The sequence below is a fragment of the Watersipora subatra genome, chromosome 1, assembly GCF_963576615.1.
Source record: "Watersipora subatra chromosome 1, tzWatSuba1.1, whole genome shotgun sequence".
NCBI lineage: Eukaryota > Metazoa > Bryozoa > Gymnolaemata > Cheilostomatida > Watersiporidae > Watersipora > Watersipora subatra.
In genome coordinates this window covers 18,243,216-18,270,586 of record NC_088708.1, presented here as the reverse complement: position 1 = coordinate 18,270,586, position 27,371 = coordinate 18,243,216, and the positions used below count along the sequence as shown (strand labels likewise).

At 34.7% G+C, this 27,371-nt stretch overlaps 1 protein-coding gene across 3 annotated transcripts; it reads right to left on the bottom strand.

Moving 5' to 3' along the window:
• Positions 1 to 1,124: 1,124 nt before the first annotated feature.
• Positions 1,125 to 17,920, bottom strand: LOC137385965 (transcription factor GATA-4-like). 3 transcript variants are annotated; one of them, XM_068072597.1, is made up of 9 exons: positions 17,852 to 17,920; positions 16,610 to 16,799; positions 13,125 to 13,260; positions 10,745 to 10,921; positions 6,739 to 6,938; positions 3,552 to 3,677; positions 3,233 to 3,317; positions 2,752 to 2,941; positions 1,125 to 1,984 (listed from the first exon to the last, which is right to left on the bottom strand). In XM_068072597.1, exons 1-9 carry the CDS (start codon positions 17,914 to 17,916, stop codon positions 1,774 to 1,776), a joined length of 1,380 nt encoding a protein of 459 aa, XP_067928698.1. In that variant the 5' UTR covers positions 17,917 to 17,920; the 3' UTR covers positions 1,125 to 1,773. The 3 variants fall into 3 exon arrangements, with proteins under 3 accessions (XP_067928698.1, XP_067928700.1, XP_067928701.1); XM_068072599.1 differs by having other exon boundaries at positions 6,739 to 6,935; XM_068072600.1 differs by lacking the exons at positions 16,610 to 16,799; positions 17,852 to 17,920 and adding an exon at positions 13,745 to 13,893.
• Positions 17,921 to 27,371: the final 9,451 nt, after the last annotated feature.

Genomic DNA, 27,371 nt, shown 5'->3' with positions numbered 1-27,371 from the left:
ACAGACATACAGACATACAGACATACAGACATACAGACATACAGACATACAGACATACAGACATACAGACATACAGACATACAGACATACAGACATACAGACATACAGACATACAGACATACAGACATACAGACATACAGACATACAGACATACAGACATACAGACATACAGACATACAGACATACAGACATACAGACATACAAGCGTACAATATTATTTTACACACATTTTGTAATAAAATTGAAATTTGAAACAAAGCATTTTGTCAACTTTTTTTTGAGGATGTCACTGAAATCCTTTTGTACATGAATTCAAACTATTTTTTACTGCAACCCTTCATGCATAATGATGAATTCTGAATATTATACCTACTAGATAAACTATTGATTATCATGCTATTTGCTGTTAATTAATAAACAAAAGCATAAACATTTTTAATAGTGTAGTGTAATGACCATTGTCAAGTCTCTTATTCCATTGAACTCAGAGCCACCTGACAAAATACATACAGTTCTTTAATGGAATGGAACTGTCAGCTTATGCTTTTAGGTAATATGGAGACATCTATAAAAATGTTATGATCATCAAAAAAGCTTTCACCCTGTCAAATTCTCATTGGTTATTGTTTACCTAATGTCAAATGATGACCAGAGAGTATTCCTATAAGATCAAATTTTCAAATCTACTCAGTTTATGATTGTTTTAATCTAACCATGTTCTTGATAGCTTTTTACCAGGTTAAGACAACTCTAAAGGATGAAACAAAAATCATCGGCGCACGGCTGTAAGTTTGTGTTGCGGGCATTATGGATATTATTAACACTCTTACAAAAGGTATATTAACTAAATAGATTTGCACCAGGAGCAGACAACTTTACTGACTATACTGAGTGTCATGACAACATTATAAAGTGACATATTGTGTATGTATTATCCCTATAATAGGGATAATATGGTAAAACGAATAAAAGCTAATTATTAATGTTTAAAAAATTCCTTCTTGGTGAGAAAATACTTGATTTATATATCATTTTAATGTATTGGTTGTAACCATAGTTACAGATCTACAAGCAGTTTTCTTGAAAATCAATAAATTGTGACATAAAAAAAAAGTTTGTTCATCTCTTTGAACCAATCGCACATTTATTCACAGAAATATATAAATAATAAGACAAATAAAATTTAGCTCGTATAATAAATAAGGCCTGACAGACTAAATCAACAATGTCCTAGAGTTTGGTATGAAAGCAGGTGGTCAAAAATGGAATACTGTGTGAAGGCTAGAAGGGGTAGTTTCCCTACTTGCACACTGACCAGAAGCCATAAAGGAATGCATGCGCTAACATCAGTACAGAAATACTATAATTTTTGCTTCAACAATATTGTAATGTACACTCGTTTCCTGATAAATATTTTAAACAATTCTTCATGAACATTCGTTATAATTACATTGAGATATCATTGGTCATACAATGTACAACAGAAGGAATAGGTTACCGCGTCAAATAATGTATTAGCCTAGAAGCCCGATGTTCTAGACTGTAAAAGAACGATAAAGAAGACTGCTGATAAGAAACAAATTTGACAATAATAAAGAAATTTTAATTGTAAAAACAAGAAAAATAGGTCATGTATAAAATTAAAAAAGTTAATTATGTACAGATGCAGGAGAATAAAAGCTAGGAGAGTAAGTTTATTATCTTAGCAAAATAGTTCTGATGAGTCAGTCACCTGACAGTCTCTAAGACATAAGTGACCTGCATTACACTTCATCAGTTTACTGTAACTTGACTCGTAGCTGATAATGAATTAGAATATTCTTTGGTAGCGGAGGTAAAAAATGTGTCATAAGTGAGAGATTGACTAGCTGGATTGTAGAGGGTGCTGCCGGCACTGAACATGTTGAGGCTGTTATTGTTTTGTGACGAATATAGTGAGATAGAAGGAAGGGTGTCGGCTTTCATCTTTGGCATATCTGGCTCACTGCAAGAAATGTGAAAGAAGTTTGGCTATAGCACTTTATACACTTTGCAACCATATTGTCTTTTTAAGGAGGCTTGAAAGAAAAGAACAAGTTATCAAAATGGAGCTGTTTATCATGTGAAATAAAAATTGATCACCGGTTATCAGGAAGTCAATCTATCAATCTATCAAAACATGATGAACTGCTCGAGAAGATTACCTATGTAAATTATGAGAACCTTATTTAGAAGCTTTTTGCTTTTTGAACTGGCTTTTTAAAATTAAGGTTAAAACCGAGCCCTCTACTCCTATCACCAACCTAGTCTAGAGCTGTGATAATTGGGTGATAATATTGTTATAAAAGTTTTTTGTCCTTGTTTTAAAGGCCTAGCGGTATATATATATTTTTTAATATTAAACCTTATTTGGCACCAATATCATAATTGAAAATAAATGTTTTCCATGATGTGCCATTACAAATATAATCCAAAGAAAATAAATGTGACAACAATTTTGACTTTGATAGAAACTTTCTGAATAGCTCTGACGTATTTCAGCGGTAAATTAAATGCATTGATAATGGTATTATTAAGTGTGTCTGTGGGATGGGAGTAAGTAGTTGTCTCTCCTTGGATGATTGTCTCATCCTCTAGAAAATAAGCTATAACAGTTCACTTGCACTGGTGACGCAAAATGAATTATTCTGTTGCACTTTGACCAACCAAGGCTTTTCCATTTGTGAAGCACGTTGGTTAATTTAGCCTTTGAATAGTAGACTTTAACTGTACCTTGAGAAGTTGTCAGACCTCGTTGTGCTGTTAGAAAGAGGAGACAAATCGTCTGTGCTGTTTGCTGGAGAAGGTGCTGGTGACTTTCTCTTCAAAGCGTCTGTTGACTTCCTTTTAATCATGTCTGTTGTAGCGGAGCTAACAAGATGGCTGCTTGCAGATTGCACTGTATTTGGATTGCTCTTTGGTTCTAAAGAAACGAATGTCACACGCTCAAGGCATTTAATTAAAAAATTGCACATTGCAAACATATTTCATATTCGTAGACCTAAAAAATTTTGACAAAAACTGTTTATTGTGCAAGAACTTGTCAACTGAACTTTTGGTTTTCATTTCTTAAAGCTACTTTGGATGCTTGATGGAATTCAGAGAGTTCATCTGAAGTTCCGGAATATTCCTTACTGATATTTTCAAACAATTATGTAAGATACGCAGGACCAAATCTGTTTGCATAAATGTAGATAAGAAAGAGTTGACTCACTAGCAGGCTTCTCCTTATTGGACGATTTGGGCTTTCGTTTTCTTGTTTGAATTCCATCCTTTTTCATAGTTAACGGTCGATTTACCTGCGACACACATAAGCACAGAGCTAGTTACAACTAAAGCCTATCTGAAATTTGAACTGTTTCAATCAGCACCTTTCTGTTGGGCTGACAATATTTAAAATCAATCTAAAATGTTGCTCACGAAATTGAAATATAACAAAAAGTAATAAAAAAATGTTTACTATGACGACAAACAGAAAATGTTATGTTTTTTATGTTTAGGTTTTGGAATCTTATGAATGAGTTAAAACTTACATTATGTAGTTTGTAGTAGAGCCCGCAGGCATTACATACAGGTTGACCTTCATTGTCTCTCCTCCATAGTGTAGTTGACGTTGTATGGCAGTTGGCGCAGGTGGCTGCTTGGCGTCTTGAGGATGACTGTAAAGTTCAGAGTATGAATTCTAGTTCAACGTAGATGAATCATGTGGATTGACTGCATGATAGCACAAACCTTATGGGTACATCAAAAGAACTATTCATGCCTAAAAGCCGATAAGCATTGGATATTTAAGATATTGGAGATTATTTATGACCTCAAGTATGCCTAAATGAGAAAGCTTTGACTTCCAGGTCATGTTTAAATTCCGAAGTGATAGTCTCATCTCCGTAAGTTAGCAATAAGGACCACAATAAGGAAAATATTCTATCAATAACTTGGCAGTTGATAAAAAATTACTGCATTGTTTTTGATATAATTTAATTAAAAGTTTTTGACACATGACAGCAGGTGACACTCTGTGCTATAGTTACATGTCATGCATTCACACACGGCTTCATTTTTTACCTTGTGCCAGGAAAATACGGATATTTGTTGACACATCATACTTGGTAATATGTGATGCCTACAGTCATTTTTTAACTCTTTTATCCTTAAATTTACTAAAATAATTTTGTTCAAACTCTTGGTGAATGTACCAAAATGGGAGTTATGCTCTCAATACAGAAAAGCTCATATTGCTAATACGCTATATAAACAATATATAAAATAGCATGATGTGATTTGTTGACTGCAAAAATTGTTTTTCACACAGTGTAAAATAAAAAGTTGTTGACAGGTTAGTAGAGGAATAGATGACAATCACCGTCTCGGCAACGACCTTGACTCACAGACTAGCAACGATGACATTCAGCTGTGGCCACTGACATCATCTCCGCGTCAAAACAAACTCATAGAAATTTCAACTCCACAGTTTAGTTGAAAATATTTTGTCAAATCCGACATGAGAAATTCCAGAATTGTTTTTGGTGTTGAAAGATCTGAAGGGACTGGCTTTACACAATTTGACAGCAATGGCATACAACAGTGTAATGCTGATCTTTACATTAGTGGCCTTTGACATAAAATTAACACTAGCATGCGACGGCGCAAGCCAGCGCTGCATGCTACTTCTCATGCCAAAACTGGGACAGATGTTACGGCCAAAATTCCTATTAACCCGTTAAAACCAGAGCCCGATGTAGTCCGGGGAATTGTCTTCCCATCTGATCCAGCTCACGAGTAAACTTGACGAGTAGTTTCACTTTGTTTATCTATGCTTCTAGTTCACACAAGATTACAAAATTTTGGTTTCTTTATGCATGATATGTTTTTAGTTTAATCACTAAGTGTCAAGTAGATTGGACAGTTAGTTTTTGAAATATCACCAAAATACCTTCTGAGCACTTCTAAGCAACCGACAAATGAAAGACGGCTGCTAACAGAACATCAATTTCTAACAGCACACTGATTGACATTTTTGGTAATGAAGGATCCAAATTTAAAAAAGCTAGAAAGTTTTTTCCCCTCAGCAACAAAAACTATTTGTGATTTATTCATAACATTTATAATAAATATACAGACTCTATCAGACTCTGAGTACCGCAATCGTTTCTTCAATTTTATTTAAAACATCAGTTCTTTGAACGAATATATACAAAACAATTCACTGCATTTAATTTTCTTTTGTTTATCATTGACTTCTATAAGCGCTAAGGTTCATTATGATATTCAGTTCAGAAGGAGTTGTGCTATCCTAAGTACTTTCACAGTCAGTGGAAAGTTGTTAATACCATCCAGCATCAGAGTATCTGCTTGTATATACTAGACTAGGTATCAAAGCGTTAAAGGACCAACATTTTACCTTTGCAAGAAGCAATCACGGATCTCAGACTGATTAACATGTCAAATCGCATAAAAAATGGTTGTTATTAAAGCTCTTTTAGCACCAAACCGTGTTCAAACACAATATACAAACAGGATTAAGCTATGCATAACTTTGCAACAAATAGTTCATGTATGCCAACATTACCAACCGGTGAAACAGTTAATCTTTTCTTGAAGAAACGGTTATTATTATTACTTTATTATTATTACTATTATTTTATTATTACATATTCATAAAAATAATAATATAAATATTATATTAATAAAACTGAATATATGTTATATAAACTATAGTTGAAATTTAAAATGAATTATGCAGTTTGCTATATTTATAGAAAGGAGTTATGAATGCCTTAACAATTTCTTCTTTCGATTTCTGAAGCTTTGTATTACAAAATTGCTGATGGTTACAGAATGGCATAATATTTTGATTGCCTATTACTATTATTTAAACTAATAGATAGCATAAGTATTGCATCTATTATTTATAATGATAGATAATAGATAATCTAAATATTATATTTATTTATCTATAACAAACTATTTAAATTCTATATCTAATATTACTTACCTATTAAATAATAATTAATAATTGAGATTTATACATGTGCAGCCATCACAATATTATAATTAAAAACACCATAATTCGTCAAAGCAGATCTCCGCTATCTCATAATTGAGTATAGCATTGGAATTAGTTTAAAATAATTTAGAATATTGGATTCATAGATATAACAACAGATATAGATTCTAATATAAATTCTACAGATCTAATATGCACAACAACTCACAGTTATTAGAAATAAAACTTAATTTACTTAGTTTTATTATCAGTAGTTAATTTCATTGTTATACCTATTATATTCGTGAATAGGATATTGCGAGGTGATCTTGATAAAATATATTTGAATTTTTTAGAACAAGATACAACATTTCTGTTACCAAAAATATTTGTCGCATTGCTGTACATGTCTGTGTATGTCTGTACAAATTACACAGGCTTTATAACTCCTTCAAAAATTCAGTTTTAAACAGATTTTCAGCAGGATTTTTCTATGCCATTTTAAAAATTTTTGAATGCCAATTGATATTCACCGTGCGTCATAATTTTTACAAAAACCTTTTTAAAAACATTATCAAGGTCGTTACCAACATATGATTTTACAATACCAGTAAAGTTTATGTAATGCCATTTCGCCTTTTTTCTTGAATATTTGAATGTGTTTACTGGACATTAAATGCTTAAAAATTACACAGTATTTAATGTAAATACGTAGAAGTAGCTGTCTTACTAACCAAGCGTCTCTGAGCGCTCTTCATGAGAGGTCTGTTCTGCCCGTTGGTTGTGTGGTAGAGTCCACAGGCATTACAAAGGTAGTGACCAGTGCCATCTCTCCTCCAGAGTGGAGTAGATATTGAGCCGCAGTTCACACACTCCCTGCTGTCAGCATACAGACTCGAGTCCATCATACCCATGCCGTGTTGAGCAATGTCTACTGCAGATCAAAAAAAGCCTCGTGAGGGTTGTCAGATTGTAAAGTTACACTGCATATGTTAAACTGCATATGTTACACTGTATATGTTACACTGCATATGTTACACTGCATATGTTACACTGTATATGTTACACTGCATATGTTACACTGCATATGTTACACTGCATATGTTACACTGCATATGTTACACTGCATATGTAACACTGCATATGTTACACTGCATATGTTACACTGCATATGTTACACTGCATATGTTACACTGCATATGTTACACTGCATATGTAACACTGCATATGTTACACTGCATATGTAACACTGCATATGTTACACTGCATATGTTACACTGCATATGTTACACTGCATATGTTACACTGCATATGTTACACTGCATATGTTACACTGCATATGTTACACTGCATATGTTACACTGCATATGTGAGAAAGCGTAAACCGCAACTGTTTCTTTTTTCTTCCTTGAGCATCTTCTAGAAGAGGCAAAGACTTTATATTCAAACGACAACATTCTTACAAATCGCCTATCAATTTTGTCATCATTAACAATTTGACCGTCAGATTAAGTTGGAACGACAATAATCTCTTTTTGATAATAACATTATCGATAAAAGCAATAGCGTTTGTGATACACTTGTATGGTTGAATAACAATAAGATAGATTTATCACAGAGCTGTGAGAATAAAACTTGCATCTCTAGAAAGCTGGCTAGTCTGTAGCTTTACGAAGTCAGCACAACCGCTTGACAGGCTTATTTTTGAATTCAACCGAGTTCAACTTTATGTAAACAGAACTCGAATACAATTCAATGGCATTACTAGGCATACTCCGACAATAAACAAATGTAAACATTTTCGTATATCCATGGTTATGACACAGAGTGTACTGTAAACTATCTGGATGTTTGAGGTCAGCGGCGTGTTAGTTACAATGCTGACTCTAAAGATGTTCATCCATAAGCTGTGCTGATGGATGACATATGCTGACTAATACGCTAATGACCATAACAATAACAAAAAGTTAATTGGCCACAAGTTATGCTAAATAATTAGGAAATAAACAGAAATATTAAAAGTGCACGGGTGTGGAGTGAAGATGGAAGGCTGAGAGAGAGAGAAAAGAGAGAGTAAAAGAGGGTGAGAGAGAAGTAGAGGGAGAGAGAGGGACATGCGAGAGGACACGAGAGAGGGACATGAGAGAGAGAGAAAGAGAGAGAAAGAGTGAGAGAAGTAAAGGAGGAGAGAGAGAGAGAGAGAGAGAGAGGAGAAAGAAGGAGAGAGGAGAAAGGGAGAGAGAGAAGAGAGAGGGGGAGAGAGAAGAGAAAGAAAAAGAAAGAGAGAGGAGAGGGGAGAAAAGAGAGTGGAGAAAGAAGGAGAGAGGAGAAAGGGAGAGAGAGAAGAGAGAGGGGGAGAAAGGGAGGGAAAAAAAGGAAAAAGAGAAACGAAGAGAGGATGATAGGAGCGAGAGACAGACTGCCTGTCAATGCAGTCAGTCAATGCCTGAAAATGTTATTAATAATGAGTTGCTTGTATATTTATGTCCAGTTGTCGTTTGCTTTGCTGGCAAGTGCCCGAGCACTCTGGTCAGAGGCATATATACTGCCCGGAACACTTAACTTATGGAGACACGATTAGCGGCTGACTCATGGTGAATCAGGATGTAGAAGGAAGCCATCTATCACAAAACAACGTCGCAGCCTTATCGTGCCAAGCCTATTGTCTTGGCATTTCAAGCCTCCTTTGTCGACCATATTCATCGGCGAGCAACAACTTTGCTTGACCCAATAATTTATTACTTTATTACTTTAAGCTCAACAAGCCATAAAACATCTCAATACGTAAAATACTACAATTTGTGGCCAGCGCGACCCAGTCTTTTACAAAACTCAAGGGTCTCTATAGCGATGGACTGAAATACAATAAGTGATTTATGGCAAATAACAGTTGAAGCGCTATCAGAATTTTTGGTTGTGTATTTATTTTGTGCTAGGATGTTTACTGTTTGTACCGGTTTGCTGATTGTGGGATTTTGTACAATTTTTACAGATTTATTCGGGCTGGAATATACAAACTTATATTATGAAATATAGATATATTTCATATATGTTATTAATATATGTATGTATTATACTTGAGCATAGCGTCTATATTATGTGTTTATCGCTTTTATGTCGTTTATCGTTTGTGTTTATCACAGCTGCACAAATGTTGCGCTGTGATATATTTATTTTAATTTTGAACCTATATGTATGATGTATGTGATACATAATACATACATAATAATTATAATAATATATGCCTATAAAATGTACTTTGTCAATTATAATATCTATGTTCACTGCACTGTAATTAATCTATCGCAATCTGGTATTTCAATTGCAAAACTTTTTATGCTTGTAAACATATTGCAGAGTTGAAGAGGAGCCGCTTTTAAAGCAGGTTTACAAGAAAGTCGCACTAAAAATTTATTTATGCAATTCACTTATTAACATCAGCAATTTGCAATACTGCATTAGTTGAAGTCTGGTTTAACAATCGCTTGCATAACTTAATGCAATATATTAAACACCCGGTACATTCAGTTCTGTTGAAAATAATTATAAATTAATTAAATTAGTAATTTAGTAATTTTGGCAATCTAATATTTATAATACTGATAATAATAATATTAATATTGATAATATTAATAATTTGGTTCTATGACAATAATAGCATTATAGAAATAGGGTGTCGGTAAATATAAAGAAAACCAAGTGGGTTGGCTGTGATTCTAAGTGAAATAATTATAATAATAATAATACCAATAATAATGAATATAATAATAATAATAATAAAATATGCAGTCAATCATAAACTATAATAAAATATAAACAATGATGCTCTGTTGTTGGCTAATTTACTGAAACAGTACAGACGTATTACAAATCATTAGCACAAGCGCAATTTGTTATATTATAACGTACTGTATATTATAAGTTGCGCTGCCGTATTTACTATCTGTGAAATCTGGTCTAGAGTCGGAAAAACATGGTGTATAAACTCCCAATATGATATGCTGAGCTTTGAAGACATCAAAACTGAAAATTGCGAAATTGAAAGAATCTAAACTAGAGAGCTTCCGTTAAAGAGGAGAACTTTGTTGCTTGTTTTGAAGCTGCGCTGTTATATAAATTATTTGACTGGAGAGAGATGTCAACATGTGCAAATCAGGGGTTATTCCATAGTTCACTAGTGCGATGGTCAGGTTTCAAGGCAATCAATTGTTTGTTTATAGTTGTCAGTTGGGAGCAGTGTGTTACATTACAGGAGTTAAGAGACCAGCGAATGCAATAGTTAGCTACACGCTGTCTAGTAATGCTGCTTGTTATGTTGACAACTAAAATTGAAACGATTGTTGCTTTGTAAGGGTAACTTGTTGCTGGTAAGAATTCAGAGTAAAACTATTGATCCAACTGGCCATGGATTTGATACCTCAAAGCAACCAGCGTTATTGTAGCTGCATAGAGCAATTGCATGTATTTTAATTAGGATAGACTGTTTTGATATATTATTTTGACACTTTGAGTTGACCCTGTGACAAAATCATTAGGATGTTTGACATATTGAGGCAGCAGATCGGCTACATCAATTAAAAAGCAACCAAACCAGCCCACCATGCAATGGAATACTACAGCGTTGAGTCACACTCTGGAGACACCCAGAGGAGAGTTATCCGCAAGGCTCTATTTACTCTCACAGCGCACGGCGACAAATGCAGTTGAAGGTCTTACAATATGGTGATATTCAACGCTTACCCGAGGTAGCGAGGCTATCCGGAGAAGACTGACTGACATCTGCCATAGGTGCTTGTACCCAAGCATTGCCTGTGTCTCCATATGACGGGTACATGGACCTGTTGTACCCTGTCATCTCGTACATGTCGCCATTGGTCACATGGCTGGAATGCGCTGGTGGGGGATAATTTCCTGAACCTATAAGATGATATATAGCAGATTTTTGGTGCCGGTTAAGCAACGCTATTTCTATGTTAAAGAAGGATAATACACTAGATGTCACTTTGGTGTCAATTTATACTGACTCGTGCATGAGTTTGAAAACGACCCAGACTTTTCAACGATGCTCAGTTTTTAAAATTAGTTCGTCTAAAATTAATTTTGACGAACAAATGCTAAGAACCTTTTGTTTTTTAATGAAAATTCATTGAAATTAGCAACAGACTGACTTTTAATATTAAATAAACAAAAACTAAATAATGAACCAAACAATAAAACCTTAAGTTTAAATGATCGAGTTTGAAAAAATTTTTTAGTGAAGCATTTTGAAGGTTTAAATAAAAAAACCAGCAATTTAATACTTTAATCACATTTTTACAAAATTAACAGCTAAATTGTAAATATTTTATGTGTTCCTCTGATGGATAAAATATAATATAACAAGTATACAATGATAACATAGTTAATTTTTTAGTACCAATTAAACCGCATAAAACATAGACTATTTTTAAAACAATAGATACATGTAGGCCAGAGATATGTTCTTGAAAGTTGAAAATTAAGTAAAATTCAACATTAAGACATTTAGCTGTATATTTTGAACCAGAAATAAAAAGAAATGTGATTGCTCTGGTCTAAGGTTTTCTCTCCTCTTTTTAACAACTAAGATAACAATTCATGAACTGAAAACTACACACTTTCATCACTCCTGGATATTAGTATGACAATGGATGCATAAGTCATTGATTGAAGAATACATTGTTTCCTTATGGAAACGCGCACCATGACAAAAGAACACGGAAATATCTCATGTTTAATGATGATTAACAAAAGACATGGCTCATATTTGAAGCAAAGATGACAATCGTAAAAGTAATCGTTGTTGCATGTTGCTATATGAATCTTTGGCCTCATGAGGTCACACCAAGTGAGTCCAAAAGCACATGACCCATCGACCTAATCCTCTGTTTACAAAAAGCAAAAATGATGACAAACAGCACGACCACCAGTGACTGTATTATGCTCCCTCTGTCAGCTAGTAAGTAAAAACAATTTGCTACCTTTCTTTGTTTAATCTCGCCAAATTCTCTGTCCGCACGCACGTGGTTTCGCTGATTTCGGACCATCTGGGTGATGAGAAACGGTATGTTGAAATGTCACTGATAACAGAAGATAGTCGGGCGACCACGAGAGAGATAGTTGGGTCTGTAAACTTGGCAACTTCCATTTCCTAGTTGCTACTACTTCTTTGTCCAATTATCATGTTTAACATTTTTCATTGCTATTTTAAATATGTCATAGTCATGCTTTATCAAAGCACCTGATAATGGATGCCATAAGTGCTCTTGTACTGAAGACTATATGGGTTGTCAGCATCACTCATGTTTCTATTAGATAGTCGAGTCACAAGATGTTGTGATTGTTTTAAAATAGCGCATGAGTTCTCACACAATGACAGAATTTACCAAAAGCCAGGCTATTTGTGGTATAATTATGAGCGTTCTAAATTCTGATATAATGTAATTTCAGGATACCATAATAGTGGTGCAGACCACAGACAGAGCAACCATAGACATTGACGCCTAATATCAATGTCTATGGTTGCTCTGTCTGTGCTTACGCTGTCATAATATATACGACACTCAAAGTAAACCCTAAATAAACTAGTTAATACTTTTAGAACATTTAAAAAAAATGTGATGAAGTTCTTTTTAAGCCTAAATTGTGCAAGAAGGAGACATAGAAAATAATTCAATAATGTCCCGTTTAAATTACTAACACGGCTCTTGATCTTTATATCTGAGAACAAATATGTCATAAACAGTCTAGATTGTCCAGGCTACGACCAGCTATACTCTCCTACCCTGGCCAAACAACAGACATCACTAGATGTGCGTCATACCCCTTCATCCCCCAGTAAGCTCCCTAATTTGTACACTCTGCAAGTTAGACAGCGTGTGTCCACGAGTATGATTTCATGCCTTCAAAGGTTATATTAACCTACTTTCAATTTTGATGTTACGGCATTGCTTCCCTTTAATAAATAAATGTGGTGAGATATTATTGGTATTATAGCTGATAGCACTTCAGATAGTAAAAGAACCTTGGAACCAAGGCTGGAAAAAGCTGTGGCTATAGTAAATTTCAATGATTATAAGCCAGAATTTAGGCCGAGCCTTACCCTGCATGCTGTTCCACGTGGCCGTCTGCTGAGGTAAATAAGGACTTGAGCTCGCTGACTTGCCAGAGCTGACTGTGCTCTGGGAGGAAGGCAGGTAGCTGCTGGTGTTCATCTCGTACCCTGATGGTTGGTAGGTCTGAAAGTGAACAAGTGGTCATTAGTTAGTCTCGCCAGTTCTGCTGGTAGTCAGGCAGCGTGAGCGCAGGGCAGCATGCGCAAAAGCTAGAAGGAAGTGTTTATAGCAGTGTATGTTGCAGGCAGAGGACCAGCGTTAACACTGTAGTTATGAGGCAACAGTTTTAGAAACTCGTTATCAGTGTTGAGTGCCTTCGCTATCCGGGTCTAGCCTGAAGAAGGCTGATGTATAGCCTCTGCTCCAGATGCTTTTTCTCTATCATTTGAACTCGCCTAGCTTTAATTCTACTCTCATTGATACCAACAGAGAGCATTTAAATTTGTTCTTTGTTATATATTGTAGAAATGAGGATTTCAAAACTGGTTAGTTGATGCTGCTCTGCTGACTTTTATAAGGTCAGCGAGTTGCATACTGTTTGTTATACCCTTTGATTGTTTGAAAACAAGATAAGTGAACGGAACTGATAAGACACAATATTACGTACCTCTAGCAGAAGAGCAAGCATCCTATATGATAACTATAATCATAGAGGTTTCACAGAGCGACACCTCTCAAATAGTCTGATAATCTGCAGTTCCCTTTTTAAATTGAGTAAAAATGGAGCAGGACTGGCCAAGGCCTCTGCTCAGTTCATTACTATGCGACTGAGTGCTGCATAAGCTCTAAGGGAGGGGTCATGGGGTCAATCGTTGAAAGACAGTTGTTTAGTGGATCATAGGGTTCTATTATTACATCATCTGATGTTACAAGCCTTAAAATAAAGTCATAGACTGAGAGTTAACGGGCCAATGATGGAAAGGATCGTTGAGATGGTTAATTAAAGTGAGAATATTTGAACGTCTGTACTAAAGCTATTAATTAGAGATATTACACTGAAACAACTATTCTGCTAGCAACTAGTCTGCTAATTTGAACCATGTGGCTGATCGTACCTACCAGACAAAATAACACTTCTTTTCGATGCAAATTATTTGAGTCTTACACATATTGGTAAAAAAAAAAATTTGGCCAAAAGAAAACGGCATCATAAAAAATAAACATTTAAAAAACGTTAAAACATCGTTTTTTAATTTTTTTTCACTTCATAGACATCCACTTTTCTTTCAGTTGGTAGTGACAATATTCACTCCCCTATAGTTGGGTCTACGTGACACATTTGACCACTTTATATATGCAGCTCCTTATATGAAATGCTTTCATACTATTGAATTTACAAGCAGTGAGCTTAATGCCAATTGATCGATAGGAAGTTGTCATCTCTCTCAGCAGTTCGACTATTCAGTGGCAGGTGTTAAACTTCAGACATAGCCTGACCCTGTCAGCCGCTTAGATAAACAACCAAACTCTGGAAGTCGTAGAATCTTTTTGTTATTCAATTGTAGTGCAAATTTTTGTTCTGGTGACCTCTCTATGGCGCAGGAGCTGACGTGACTTGTGACAGCACCACCATTCAAAATATTTTTATCAAGAGCTTAAACAGAAGATCTAAAGCATTGTTGTTTCATTTATTTGCAGTTAATGCAGGGAAGATAAATAAAAAATTGTTCATAAGCAATGTTCCGATATACCAGTAACAATCAACACAAGTCAGTATTAAAATAAGTGTGCTATTGGGAACGGCTAAGATCTTAAGGCAAGTGCTCAAACTCCCAGGTCTATGGTAGGAGGCCCGGCGTTGAGTAGATATTACCACCCACTTGGTTTAATAAGGATGAGGAAACAATTTTTTGGTACACATTTGAGATTACAAAAATGCTAGCTAAACAGAACTTTACACGGAAAATCAAATTTTCGTGGAGTAAAATAACATGTGTAAGAGGAACGAATACTTAGCTAATAGTCACTACAATTCTGTTACCATTTCTTAAAAGAATACTATTATTAAATGGTCTTATTCACCTGATCACGGCAGCAAATGCTGACTTGTTTTCTTGTTAATGCAAGATTTCTATTTGTAGACATTACGATGCGATATTTCTACTTGTAGACATCATGATGCGATATTTCTATAGAACATCAGCTGATTAAAACAAAACCATCAGCTCTCTTCAACATTCTTGCGCGAATAGACAAATTACTTTAAAATTTTTATCTGTGACTGGTGTAAATATTTCAAATATTTCAGTGGTTGTAATCTTATTATGAGGGAAGCGACCCTCACTATGACCAAAGAGTCAACAAGCCCTACGCGCAATGTCTAAGCAAATCGTGGTCATTGTTAGCGCACTCATCGATATGCTGATGGGATATTGCTCTACATGTATATGCAGGCAGGCAGCTCCACAATCCAGTGCAGGTCTTTTATCAAATTTATCAAATGTCAAAGAGTGTATACAATCACTCCATACTGACATTATGCACACTGTTTCCTTGCTTTCAATAAACTTGAAAAATATATATTTTGATCATTTATATGCTCAGATGAATACCATAATACAAATTCAGTGACATGATGTAAAATGAATTTGGTAGAATTTTTATGTAAGTTTCTAATATTTATCAAAACCAGGAAAGCTTAATGCTTACATTCCTAATAAAGAATTGACCAATCAGCCATTACTAAAAACGTCTATATTATATTATTATAAAGTTAATCCTGTAATTTATCGAGGTAATACTTTAGCAGCAAAATAATTATATAACAAGTGCTCTCCATCCAAACTGAATATTATCTGAAAAATATTAAAAAAAATTTTTATTTCGTTACATTCTTCTGCTTAGTCACTGCATAAAGATAATTACCATAGAAACAGTAGGGTAAAGACTGTTATTTTTTAACGTCAAATAATTTTCATATAGCATGAATATATTGAAAAATATATAAAAATTTTCTAAATATTAACAATTGCTGTCATGCTAATATAACTAAATATTGTTTCCACACAACAGGTCTCCCAAAATATTTACTGGTACATTAGAGGACATCAAGAAATATCAATCATGTATTTATATGAGACTCAATTTACTCTGACCACTTGATACCCTGGTCGCCGATTGCTAATGTTTCATTTACCTACCAATAGGGATTATTATATCAGACAGAAATACTAGATAATCAAAACCTCAGAAATTTTCTGAACCTCAAATTGACATTCATTTTGACTTTCGCGTTAATTGAGGGCTGCTAGCATTGACGCTGACATAATTAAGGAGATATGGATCTACGGGAGACGGTAAAGTGACAACTAGGAGTGTTTTCTATAAAGGAAGTACCCCTATTCATAACCGGCTACTCAAAGAAAAGGGTTAAGAACCGAGATAATTCTACTGGGAATTTTATAACTCCAAAACTGTGGGAATATATGAATAAGACGACGAATAATAGAAGAAATATATAACTTATACTCACTTGAATATCATTGCTGTAGACCGATGATGAAGAATAGTTATAGCAAGGAATGCTGCCATACAGCTTGTCATATTCATTTCCTATAGACATGTTATCCGTACCCATTGGCATTACCATAGGCGACATGTATTTGGAGTAATCCTGCCCTGCCGTAGCTCCGACGGCAGCCATGCTCGAAAAGGGTTCCTGGCTAGAAGAAATATTACAGAGGTTTAAAGATTGTCAGAGATGGGAAAGCTCAGCCACAAACAAAGCTCAAGATATCTTTATGACTGATTCATAAATAAACTTTGATCCTAAACTCAGTTTGACCTTAATCTGTCCTTTTTTAGTTTCAGTAGTCACAACAATACAATCACACCGCGTTTGTTTATTTTTTAGAAAATAAAAAATGAACTTTCTTTAGCGCTTCAGAGACAATAACCGCTGATAATGGACTCCACGTTTAAAAAGTTTTGATAAACCTAAGTGCAACACGTATTTATCGCTTCATTAGCAGGTTAGCAGGAGATCATGTAATCATCGTAAGGCTGTTGACAGACTAAGTGAACTTTAACAAAATATGCGGCATCATTAAAAGGAGTTTCAGGTTTCGTTCTATGATTAAATTCCTTCGCTTTTGAAATGAGTTGTTATGTCAGGAGCAGTCGAAAGGGTTTAACTATCCCCACCTTTGGCATCCTCGCTAATTTGACATCCCAAACTCATAATAGATTTTTTTTCTGGGATAATTTGAACAAAATCTACGATGAATGTCAAACTGCTTCTATTTATAACCGTACAAATCTTGCACAGCCAAAACTCCCACGATGAAGAGCCTAGATCACACTCACCGCTCTACAGCTGACAAATTCTCCAGTCAATTAAAACTGTCACAGATATCATTAACAAACAAAAGAGTATTTCGCATTGACGAAATCATTCATTACAAAATAATATAATAATATATAATAATAAGATATAATAATATAATACGCTAGTATAAAATAACTTTGTTTACACGAGTTGTTAAAGTTTGCAAATTTGCAGCTTCAGGTATTTCTCTTTGCGATGGTCATGCTTTAGATGAGGCGAAAAGCTTAAAATAGTTAAAATATAGTTCACTTAATAAAGATATAGTTTGTTTCTCTGTGGGCATCTCAACAGAATGATAAACTAAAGTTGTACTACTTAAGCTGCTAGCGTATCGCAACCAGCATTTTATCTCGTATGTCCTCAGTGACCCAGAGTAATGAATCTTACCTTTTTATCACCTTATGGATTCTATCAGCCAAGTCTTGCACTCTTGTTGCAGATGCTGTCTTCATTAGATATGCTCGACCAAAAGTGAGATTAAGACTTGTTTGTACAGCAGATATAAGACGTTCCTCTTGTACCACTGTTTGGCGTCAGCCAATAGGAGATGAGAAGAGCGGGCACCAATCTTCGCTGACAGATAATCCCCGTATGTTGCCATGAAGGTCGATACATAATGCCAAACGCTAGCCGAATGCTGATTGGGCAAAGAAGAAATTATTGTTTATTTTTGTGTGGAGACGATTGCTTTAGTCACTGTGGTCAACAGCAGTAATGGTTTGTTTAAAAACAAGAAATTATGAATTATTTTAGGTACACTGTGGCTTATAAATATACTCAACTACTTAAGGGAAAGACAAATAGGCACGAAAAAGACAATTAGCATATAGAGACTGATTGAGTCATTATTATAATAGAGAGACTGCAGGTATGACCAACAGGTTTCATTCGGCGCAATACGCTCTCGCCATAATGCCACAGATGGACTAGGAAGAGAAACAACAAGTTTGTGTAACTTTATTAGACCTCAGCTCGGTATCCAGCTGAGACCCGGCAATTTGTTATCAGAAAACATAGAAAAGTGAATATTGATAACACATGGGCAGAAGCAGCGTGTGCAGGTCTTAGTTGCTCGTGTAACATATGGGGGCGCGCAGACAGCATAAGTGTGCCCAGTGCATTTTTATTCCTCTTTTTGTCTTTTGCATTGATGTAATTGTGGCCATATTGGAGAATAGTCATGTTAGCAGTTGTTTCAGCAGCAGCAGACAGTGGCTGTTATGAAAAGATTATTGTAGAATCTTGACAAGGTTTCGGTTAGAGACAATATAAATTTTTTTGATTGCCTGATAAAGTCATAATTCGTATGACTTAGGCTTGTTTATCCTGTCAAAAGATATTCAATTAAATCTCATTTTATTCATACTAGATTAAATCTATGATTAAATCTATGCATCTGTATAGCTCTTATGTCTATTCACATATCCCTGTCCATCATGCATAACGCAATCAACTGACAATAGAGGCATCGTGTTATAATTCTTTTTTAGGTTTAGCGAGCCTAGCTGTAGCTTTTTCTAACTCCGTTAAGTTGTAGAAATGTATAAGGTAACAGCATTCAAAAAAGCATTCAAATGATGAAAATAATAAGGAAGGTTTTTTATAGATACTAGTACTTTGGTAGTCTAGTGTTGTGAAATATTGTTAATAATTGTAATAACTATACGTACATTTATTGCAATCAGCCACAATTCAGTTAAATGATGTAGATAGTAGCATGCCGGGCTGCAATAATGAAAGTTGGAAGTTCGAATCCTATATGATGGAAGCTTTTTCCCAACCACCAGCTCTGGGTATCAACATACAACTAATGCATGAATTAAAATTATACAAATTCAAATTAAATATTAACACAAAAAAATATGTTTTAGAGTTTATTAAATGTAGGTCAAGAATTAGGTCATGACAATTTTTATAATTTATAAATAAAAGTTAAAGTTTTTAAAGATTGTATTCACACACCTTTCTGTTTATCTATTTTTGAATGATGGTAAGGACTCCGGTCTGCTCGATAGCCAGCCAATCAGGTGTGAGCACTGAAGCCATGTAAACGGCCCTAATAACTGACTGTAATGAATTAGAAACACTTGAAATACACTTGAAGTATCTTGACTTCGGACATCGCTGGCTCACGTTGACCGCAGCCAAAAGGAGGATAATCGTTTTCGCTCAGTCTTGGAGGCGTTAGAAAATCCAATTTTTGACCTGGTCATTGGCATTGAAAATGTGAAAATTTGATGATTGATTGTGTGATTGAATAGGAAGCCGAAGAAGCTCTTCCGTTCAACTCTAACCTTCTCAGGATAGTTAGAGGGGCTCTTTACTTGCTGTAAACTAGTAAACAGGCCTGCTACATAATTATACTTGTGGAGTCTACAAAAAGCTATCAAGTAATTTAAATTTACAAATTCAAATCACCACAAAAATATCTCTATGTGAAGACAGCACTGCAACGAAATTATTGCTGCCGCTAAAACAAGTTTAGATAAATAGTTATTAACTTTATTCATTATTATAGGTAGATATTAAAATTATTTACAATTTTGCTTAACGTAAATTAGACCATAAAACAAAAACAAAAAATATTAAATTAAATTATGCGTATTTAAAGAAAACGCTCTTTTTGTATAACATGACATACTTTTAATATTTCTTGCGTGTCTTTTTATGGCGTACTTATAACTTGCAGGAGTAAGCGCTAGGAGGCAAAAGAAAGATTCCCACAAGTCACCGCTAGCTGCTCTCGCTAGCTGTGAGACCCAGTCAGAGAACGCTATAAACAAGCCGGTATGTTATTGGAATAATTATTGCCACCAAGGATCGGCTGGTATTGACACAAGATAAGGCTGCTAGCAGACAGAATGGTGTGGACTGGTGTGAAGGCTAGTGATGAAGCTATACGCCAAAGGCTGCCTTATCTCTGCCACTCAACCAAGAATTAGGAGAGAGATTAGATATATCTTGGCTTGGTTGGCAGAGCAAACATTGACAGACTCTGTCAAGTGCTGGAACAAGCACTTCGGCATTCATGACTCTCTTGCTCGACCTCTCACCTCGCCAGTGTTTCCATCTAGCCCTAGTCTTGCAAGGGTATGCTCCTTCTATAGGCTTGTTATATGTTATTTAGTCATAAAAACTATTTTTGTGGTATAGACACTTTATATCATCATTTTATAAGAAATATTTGCTAAAAAATTGACAACGACAACTTTAAAACCATTATGTAAGTAAATGGGTGCAGGCTGGTGAAAGAAAAATATTATAAATTATTATTATAGTTGTTATTACAATAAATATAAATATTATTATATTATCATAATTATTAAAACATTCACAAGAGTTATTATATAAAGAATATTATCATAATGCTGAAAGAAGATAAAATTAAATATAAATTTCATTTTTTGCTCAAATAATTGAACTAAATTTGTGTTTTTATTAAACAAATTAGTCTGGTAATGTATTAATTTAACTAATTTTGTAACATGCTTAAAATAGTTTTTTTCACTACTTATAAGAAGAACCAAAAACTTATACATAGTGAAACAGCATCATCATAGATTAGGCAGCAACCTGTTTAAACCATTTAGGGTGACAGCAGCTGCGATAGGGTGATAATCTATCTAGGTGTCGTCAGCGAAGACAGACTGGTGGACCAGCCCGGTACTTGAACATTTGGTCGGAGGCCAAATCACTCGACATGGCAATACTTGAGCCAGGTCCTCTTTGGCACCCTCTCCGACAGTAATTTCACTGCGTGTAGAAACCGAAATGCGATAAACCTCTCATATCAAGTGATCATCGGTAAAATTCTAAAAATAGACAGATAATTGACAGCCGAGAATTGAGCTTTCTATGAATGCATTCATAGCCAACCACGCGGATCAGTGTACGACGGTGTAAATTTAGCCGATCCTGTTCTTACAAGTTTAGACTCAATTTTTACAGTGATAGTCATAAGTTGATGACTTGGTATCTTCTAACGTCACAGATAAGGAGGAAAAGATGAGTAGAGCTTTAGGAATTATGATGAAGGAGCCAAGAAAAGAGTGTTAGCTTAATATATGTAACCGCTAAATATATCTAGCAAGCTATTTTTAAAAAAAATGTGTGAATTGCTCAAGTAGATCCACGATGTGATGATTCTATTTTGTACCTACCCAAAGATCTATACTTAAGTTTAATAATAGTTTCAAGTGTTCTTATATAAATTATTGTTTTTCCATTTATGATACCCATTTTTCCTTTTTATCAATTTTTTGTGTGGCACCAGATGTAAAACATTTTTATATGAAAACAATCATGAACTGCCCATAAAAGTATATATCTATAACATATATAATTAATATTATTATCTTGGCAATTCTGTTCACGATGAATATTCATTAATGTAGAGCAGCGGTGTACAAGCTGCCATTTTGTGTACACGGAATAAAAAACACGCAGTTCAAATAAGAACGTAACGGTTATTAAGCGGACGCCCAGCCTTTGTCTGATTCACTTGATAAGGGAGCGTCAGAGCATTCCCAGTGACTAGAGAACAATCAATAACTACAATATATCATCCACCCTGTAATGAACTTGCATTGAAAAAACAAATTGGGAATTTTACCTTGGATAGAAAAAGATACGAGAATAAGGGAGATATGCAGACCTACTAGGATTTTTATGTGAAAAAGTCAATAGCATGCAAATAACTATATATTCGCACAATAACAATAATATATCAAAAAACATAAAATATTATACATTAATTATAATAATAATACTATAAAGAATATACATACTTATAAAAAGTGGCGTATCTTTTAAAGCTAACAAAGACATTCTTGAACAAGTTTATCGTAATCAGACAATGCTGACTTCTCAATGCTGACTTCTCAATGCTGACTTCTCAATGCTGACTTCTTTCTTCATATAAATCATAAATGCTGACTTCTTTCTTCATATAAATCAGACAATGCTGACTTCTCAATGCTGACTTCTTTCTTCATATAAATCATAAATGCTGACTTCTTTCTTCATATAAATCAGACAATGCTGACTTCTCAATGCTGACTTCTTTCTTCATATAAATCATAAATGCTGACTTCTTTCTTCATATAAATCAGACAATGCTGACTTCTCAATGCTGACTTCTTTCTTCATATAAATCATAAATGCTGACTTCTTTCTTCATATAAATCAGACAATGCTGACTTCTTTCTTCATATAAATCATAAATGCTGACTTCTTTCTTCATATAAATCATAAATGATAAATAATGTTTGACAATTAAACAGGCAGACAGGTAAGATTGTTGAAGTCTAAGATTTACTATTGATACTAAAAGTTTTTATTTTCGTTATTTTTGCTATAGTTATTTATATATAATGATCTTTTGAAGAAAGAGTTGTGCCCTCACATAGCTAATACAATGACAGAGGTTTTAATAAAAAATGAGAAGATTTAAACTATAAAGAAGCAAATAATTTTTACAACAAAAGTTACCAAAAACATGGTGAGTGAAACATTTTGTATAAAACAGCCTAAATGAACAAAAAAGAATGATATCATTTTTTTTATAAACTAATTACAATGATGCTGCATTCTTTTCAATATTTTTAGCTGCTCTAATCATCTCACATTATTAACAAGAATATTACAAGAAATAAATTGCAGTCTTTGATTTTAATTTTTAAAGCTCACTGAACAATTTTAAAATTGACGCAAACAAAATAAGAGTATAAATTCCAAAAATCGGAATTGAAATATTTACTGAAGCCTTGAAAAAGACTTGAAGGTGGATCAGCTATAGCACCAATCTATAGCACCAATATATAGCACCAATCTATAGCACCCTTCTAAAGCACCAATCTATAGCCCAAATCTATAACACCAATCTACAGCACCAATTTATAGCACCAATCTATAACACCTATCTATAGCACCCATATATAGCACCGATCTTTAGCACCCATCTATAGCACCAAACTATAGCACCAGTCTATAACACCAATCTATAACACCAATCTATAGCACTGATCTATAGCACCCATCTATAGCACTGATCTATAGCACCCATCTATAGCACCGATCTGTAGCACCGATCTATAGCACCGATCTATAGCACCGATCTATAACACCGATCTATAGCACCGATCTATAGCACCATGGCTGCCTAACTTGCTGTCTATAGATTGAGGGTTTATGTAAGGTCATTGGCTGCATCAGGATAGCAATCAAGTAATAAAAATCTCTCTAACTAATGAAATTATAAAATAGCTGTCATCAAAGAATACAAAAGATTAAAATTCTGGAAATAATTGTAAAATTAAAAAAATAAAACAAACAAAATAAATGCCAAACAAATATGTTATTTGTAGAAAATAATGCAAATCATGCTAATCTACTCATGCTATAAGTAACCCAAGCAACAGGTTGTCTCCTCTATCATTATATATACTAATAGTAATAATAATAATATATATAATGCATCACAGCAAACACTTCTTACAATATTAAATTTTCTATCAGTCAATCAGCTACATTGCACCAATGTTTTATGTTATCTATTTACATTAATTATATATTATATGAACTTTAGTTTGCATCTGTAGCTTTAGGTAACACAAACAGTTCAAGTCTACAATCAGATTTTTTACTAGCTAGTGATAAATTTGGGATTATATAGGATTTAGATAATGACAGGCCTGCTGTGGTGCCTTGTGACAGGCCTGCTGTATTACCTTGAGACACGTCTGTTGTGGTGCCTTGTGACAGGCCTGCTGTAGTGACTTGTGACAGGCCTGCTGTGATGCCTTGTGACAGGCCTGCTGTAGTTCCTTATGACAGGCCTGCCGTGGTACCTTGTGACAGATCTGCTGTGGTGCCTTGTGACAGGCTTGCTGTGGTAACTTGTGACAGGCCTGCTGTAGTGCCTTGTGACAGGCCTGCTGTGGTAACTTGTGACAGGCCTGCTGTAGTATCTTATGACAGGCCTGCTGTAGTACTTTGTGACAGGCCTGCTGTGGTACCTTGTGACAGGCCTGCTGTAGTGCCTTGTGACAGGCCTGCTGTGGTACTTGTGACAGGCCTGCTGTGGTAACTTATGACAGGCCTGCTGTAGTATCTTATGACAGGCCTGCTGTAGTACTTTGTGACAGGCCTGCTGTGGTACCTTGTGACAGGCCTGCTGTAGTGCCTTGTGACAGGCCTGCTGTGGTACTTGTGACAGGCCTGCTGTAGTATTCTGTGACAGGTCTGACACAGCTCTTTGTAAAGCTGCCATGAATCACAAACCTTTTTAATATTTTTTAAAATCTAGCATTACTTAAATTATAACTTGAAGCTTTAAAGTAAAATAGCAATATTATTGTGTTATATCATAAAAAGGCAAACTTATCCGCTTGAAGACTGTGGTTACTGTCAGACTCAACAAATCAATTATTGTTTATTTTTGGGTGAAGGCAAATGTGTATCTATTTATGTAAAACAGCTGTAATGATTTGTTTAAAGTAAGTATGAATCTATTTAGACATACATACTTGCTGATAAATATGGTTAATTAGTTCAAAAAAGACAATTGAACGACGTATGAATTACAATACGATTTCTTTGTTGGTGAATTATGTATAAATTATTGCATAGTTTTATGTAACTGCACCTTGAGTCTAAAGTCCAGTATTCTACGACAATCTTGCTGGACACAATACTTGCCTGTTCATTTCCAAACTAGTTATTAGACATTTACACAAGTTCAAACTCTGCAGAAAACTGAGTAGCTTAATAAATTGCATGTATAACCTTTGGATTTGAAATTTACATCAATATAAACACATTTTCGAAACATGAAATTTGACAAAACAACATTACATCTTACTACAAGCAAATCAACAACAAAAATACAATTATTAATTCTAGTGGCCTCAGCTACTGCCCGATGTCCAATTAAAATTTTTCAATTTTGTTAGTAGAGGGCACACAACTCCGGCTTTGAATAAATAAATTTTGAAAGGCATAGGCTGATGTAAAAATTGAATTTGTTCACATCAATTGGTATCAAAGAATTTTTTATATGTTTATTGTTTCTCAAACTAGATATTTGTGAAGTTGCTTACCACTAGTTCAATCAGCCTACCACTAGGTCAATCAGTCTACCAGGAGGTAGACTAGTCTACCAGGAAGTAGGTTTGAGAGGAGGTTGAGTCTTAAGAAGAAGAAACGGGCAGACCTCATTGAGTGACCATTGTCATCAGTAACACTAGTAGGAAATGTTAGGGGATTAAGTTCGTTGCAAAGTGAAAATTTTGTTTACTGCTTTTATCTTTTAGGAAATCCTATCAAGAACTGATAACTACTCTGGCTCAATCCGATTACATGCGCAGCCCAAAGAATGAGCAAAGCTAAATGGCAAAAAGAGAAGACAACTTCAAAGTGTTGGTAATAATTACAAACATTGGGCTTCAATTCTGAGGTGCTATTAAGGTAAATTATCAAACTATAAATTTGAAGCTTTAGCTTTCACCAGGCTTTATCTATAACCAGCCTACAGACAGGTATTTTGTTCACATTATCCTGTAAATCGCTTCAATGAAAATCTCCTAATAGGCTCGACAATAGTTAGGAGTCAGCTAACTGACTTAAATGTACTTTGTATTTGACGTAATTTGTGTATTTCAAGGCGCAGTTTGATGATCTCTGCAAAAGATTTTTGTGTCAAAAGTCATAAGGCTGTAGGATAGCAATATACGTACATTCGCTTCAGGGCAACTCAAAGTATCCTGGTTTTACTAAAGTTTATTACATAACTAATTGAATGTCCGACGTTGCACAGGTAACAAAAAGGTTTTTTGCGCAAAAAATTTGCTTTTTAATCAAAATATTCAGCCTTTAACATTCTAACTTTTCAATGAAAGTGTGTATTTCTGAGTACTGTGTTTATTTCCGTGTAATTCATACTGTACCAGCTGCAGTGCCTACTGTCGCTCGATACTGGTTTCAATAGTCTTATTAGCCTTGTGAGTTAAAACTTTTTTCTTCACATATGGCCACACATTTTTCTTTTGGTATGGCTTCACGCATAACTCTAGCTGAATTGTTAAGCGTAAAGTTATTAAAGATTGGCAGGTGTATTAATTATGTGCTCAATTTATTCTATAGTAAAGTTAGTTAAACAGCGTAGTGCACTGGATAAATGCCTGTCTGTAGAACTGGAGGTTCCGAGTTCAAATCCCGTGCAAAGCGAATTTTATGATTCTAAGACTTTATCACTATAACTGGACACACGGACAGACAAACAAACGCTGAGATTTATATATATATATAAATACAGCTACTTTTTATGGTGTCTGCTAGTTTGTTGTTACACTAAGCAGTGTTTAGTTATACTGCAACCAGGCAGTAGTTGGGAAAGTGAACTACTACTAGGAGCTATGATTGTACTTGACCTCAACAAGTTATCAAGAGAAGTTTACCCAGGCTATACAGCTTAGTAATTTTTAACTCATATCAAGGATACTTCAGTGTGAAGAGTAGTTTGAGTTTTTAATATTATCCAAATTGTCATTACTACCTTTTCAGGTGAAAACAGATGTGGTAGTTTTGTAGCCAAGTAGGAGTAAACCAAATTGCTGAACTTATTGAATTCCAACAATCATTGACCAGAAACATTTTTAGATTTGTACAACCTATGAGAAACAATCTTTTTGCTGTGCCAAAGCTACTAGCAGTGTGCTAAAATAAAAGCGCATTAATTATGTGATATTTATGATATATTCATGATAGTGCTTAGAATTTTTCCAAAATTAAAAAGAGCAGACAACTTTTAAAGTTTGTTTACGATAAGCTTCACATTGGGCACTTTATTTACAACAGTACTGTTAATTGGGCACTTCATTTACAACAGTCCTGTTAATTGGGCACTTTA

What these genes read in the sequence shown, in the direction of transcription:
- LOC137385965 (XM_068072597.1), bottom strand. Translation starts at nt 17,916, where the DNA reads ATGAAGACAGCATCTGCAACAAGAGTGCAAGACTTGGCTGATAGAATC. An exon ending in TCTACAGCAATGATATTCAA is followed by an intron (nt 13,261 to 16,609) that starts GTGAGTATAAGT and finishes GTTCACTTTCAG; the next exon opens with ACCTACCAACCATCAGGGTA. An exon ending in CACGTGGAACAGCATGCAGG is followed by an intron (nt 10,922 to 13,124) that starts GTAAGGCTCGGC and finishes ATCATCTTATAG; the next exon opens with GTTCAGGAAATTATCCCCCA.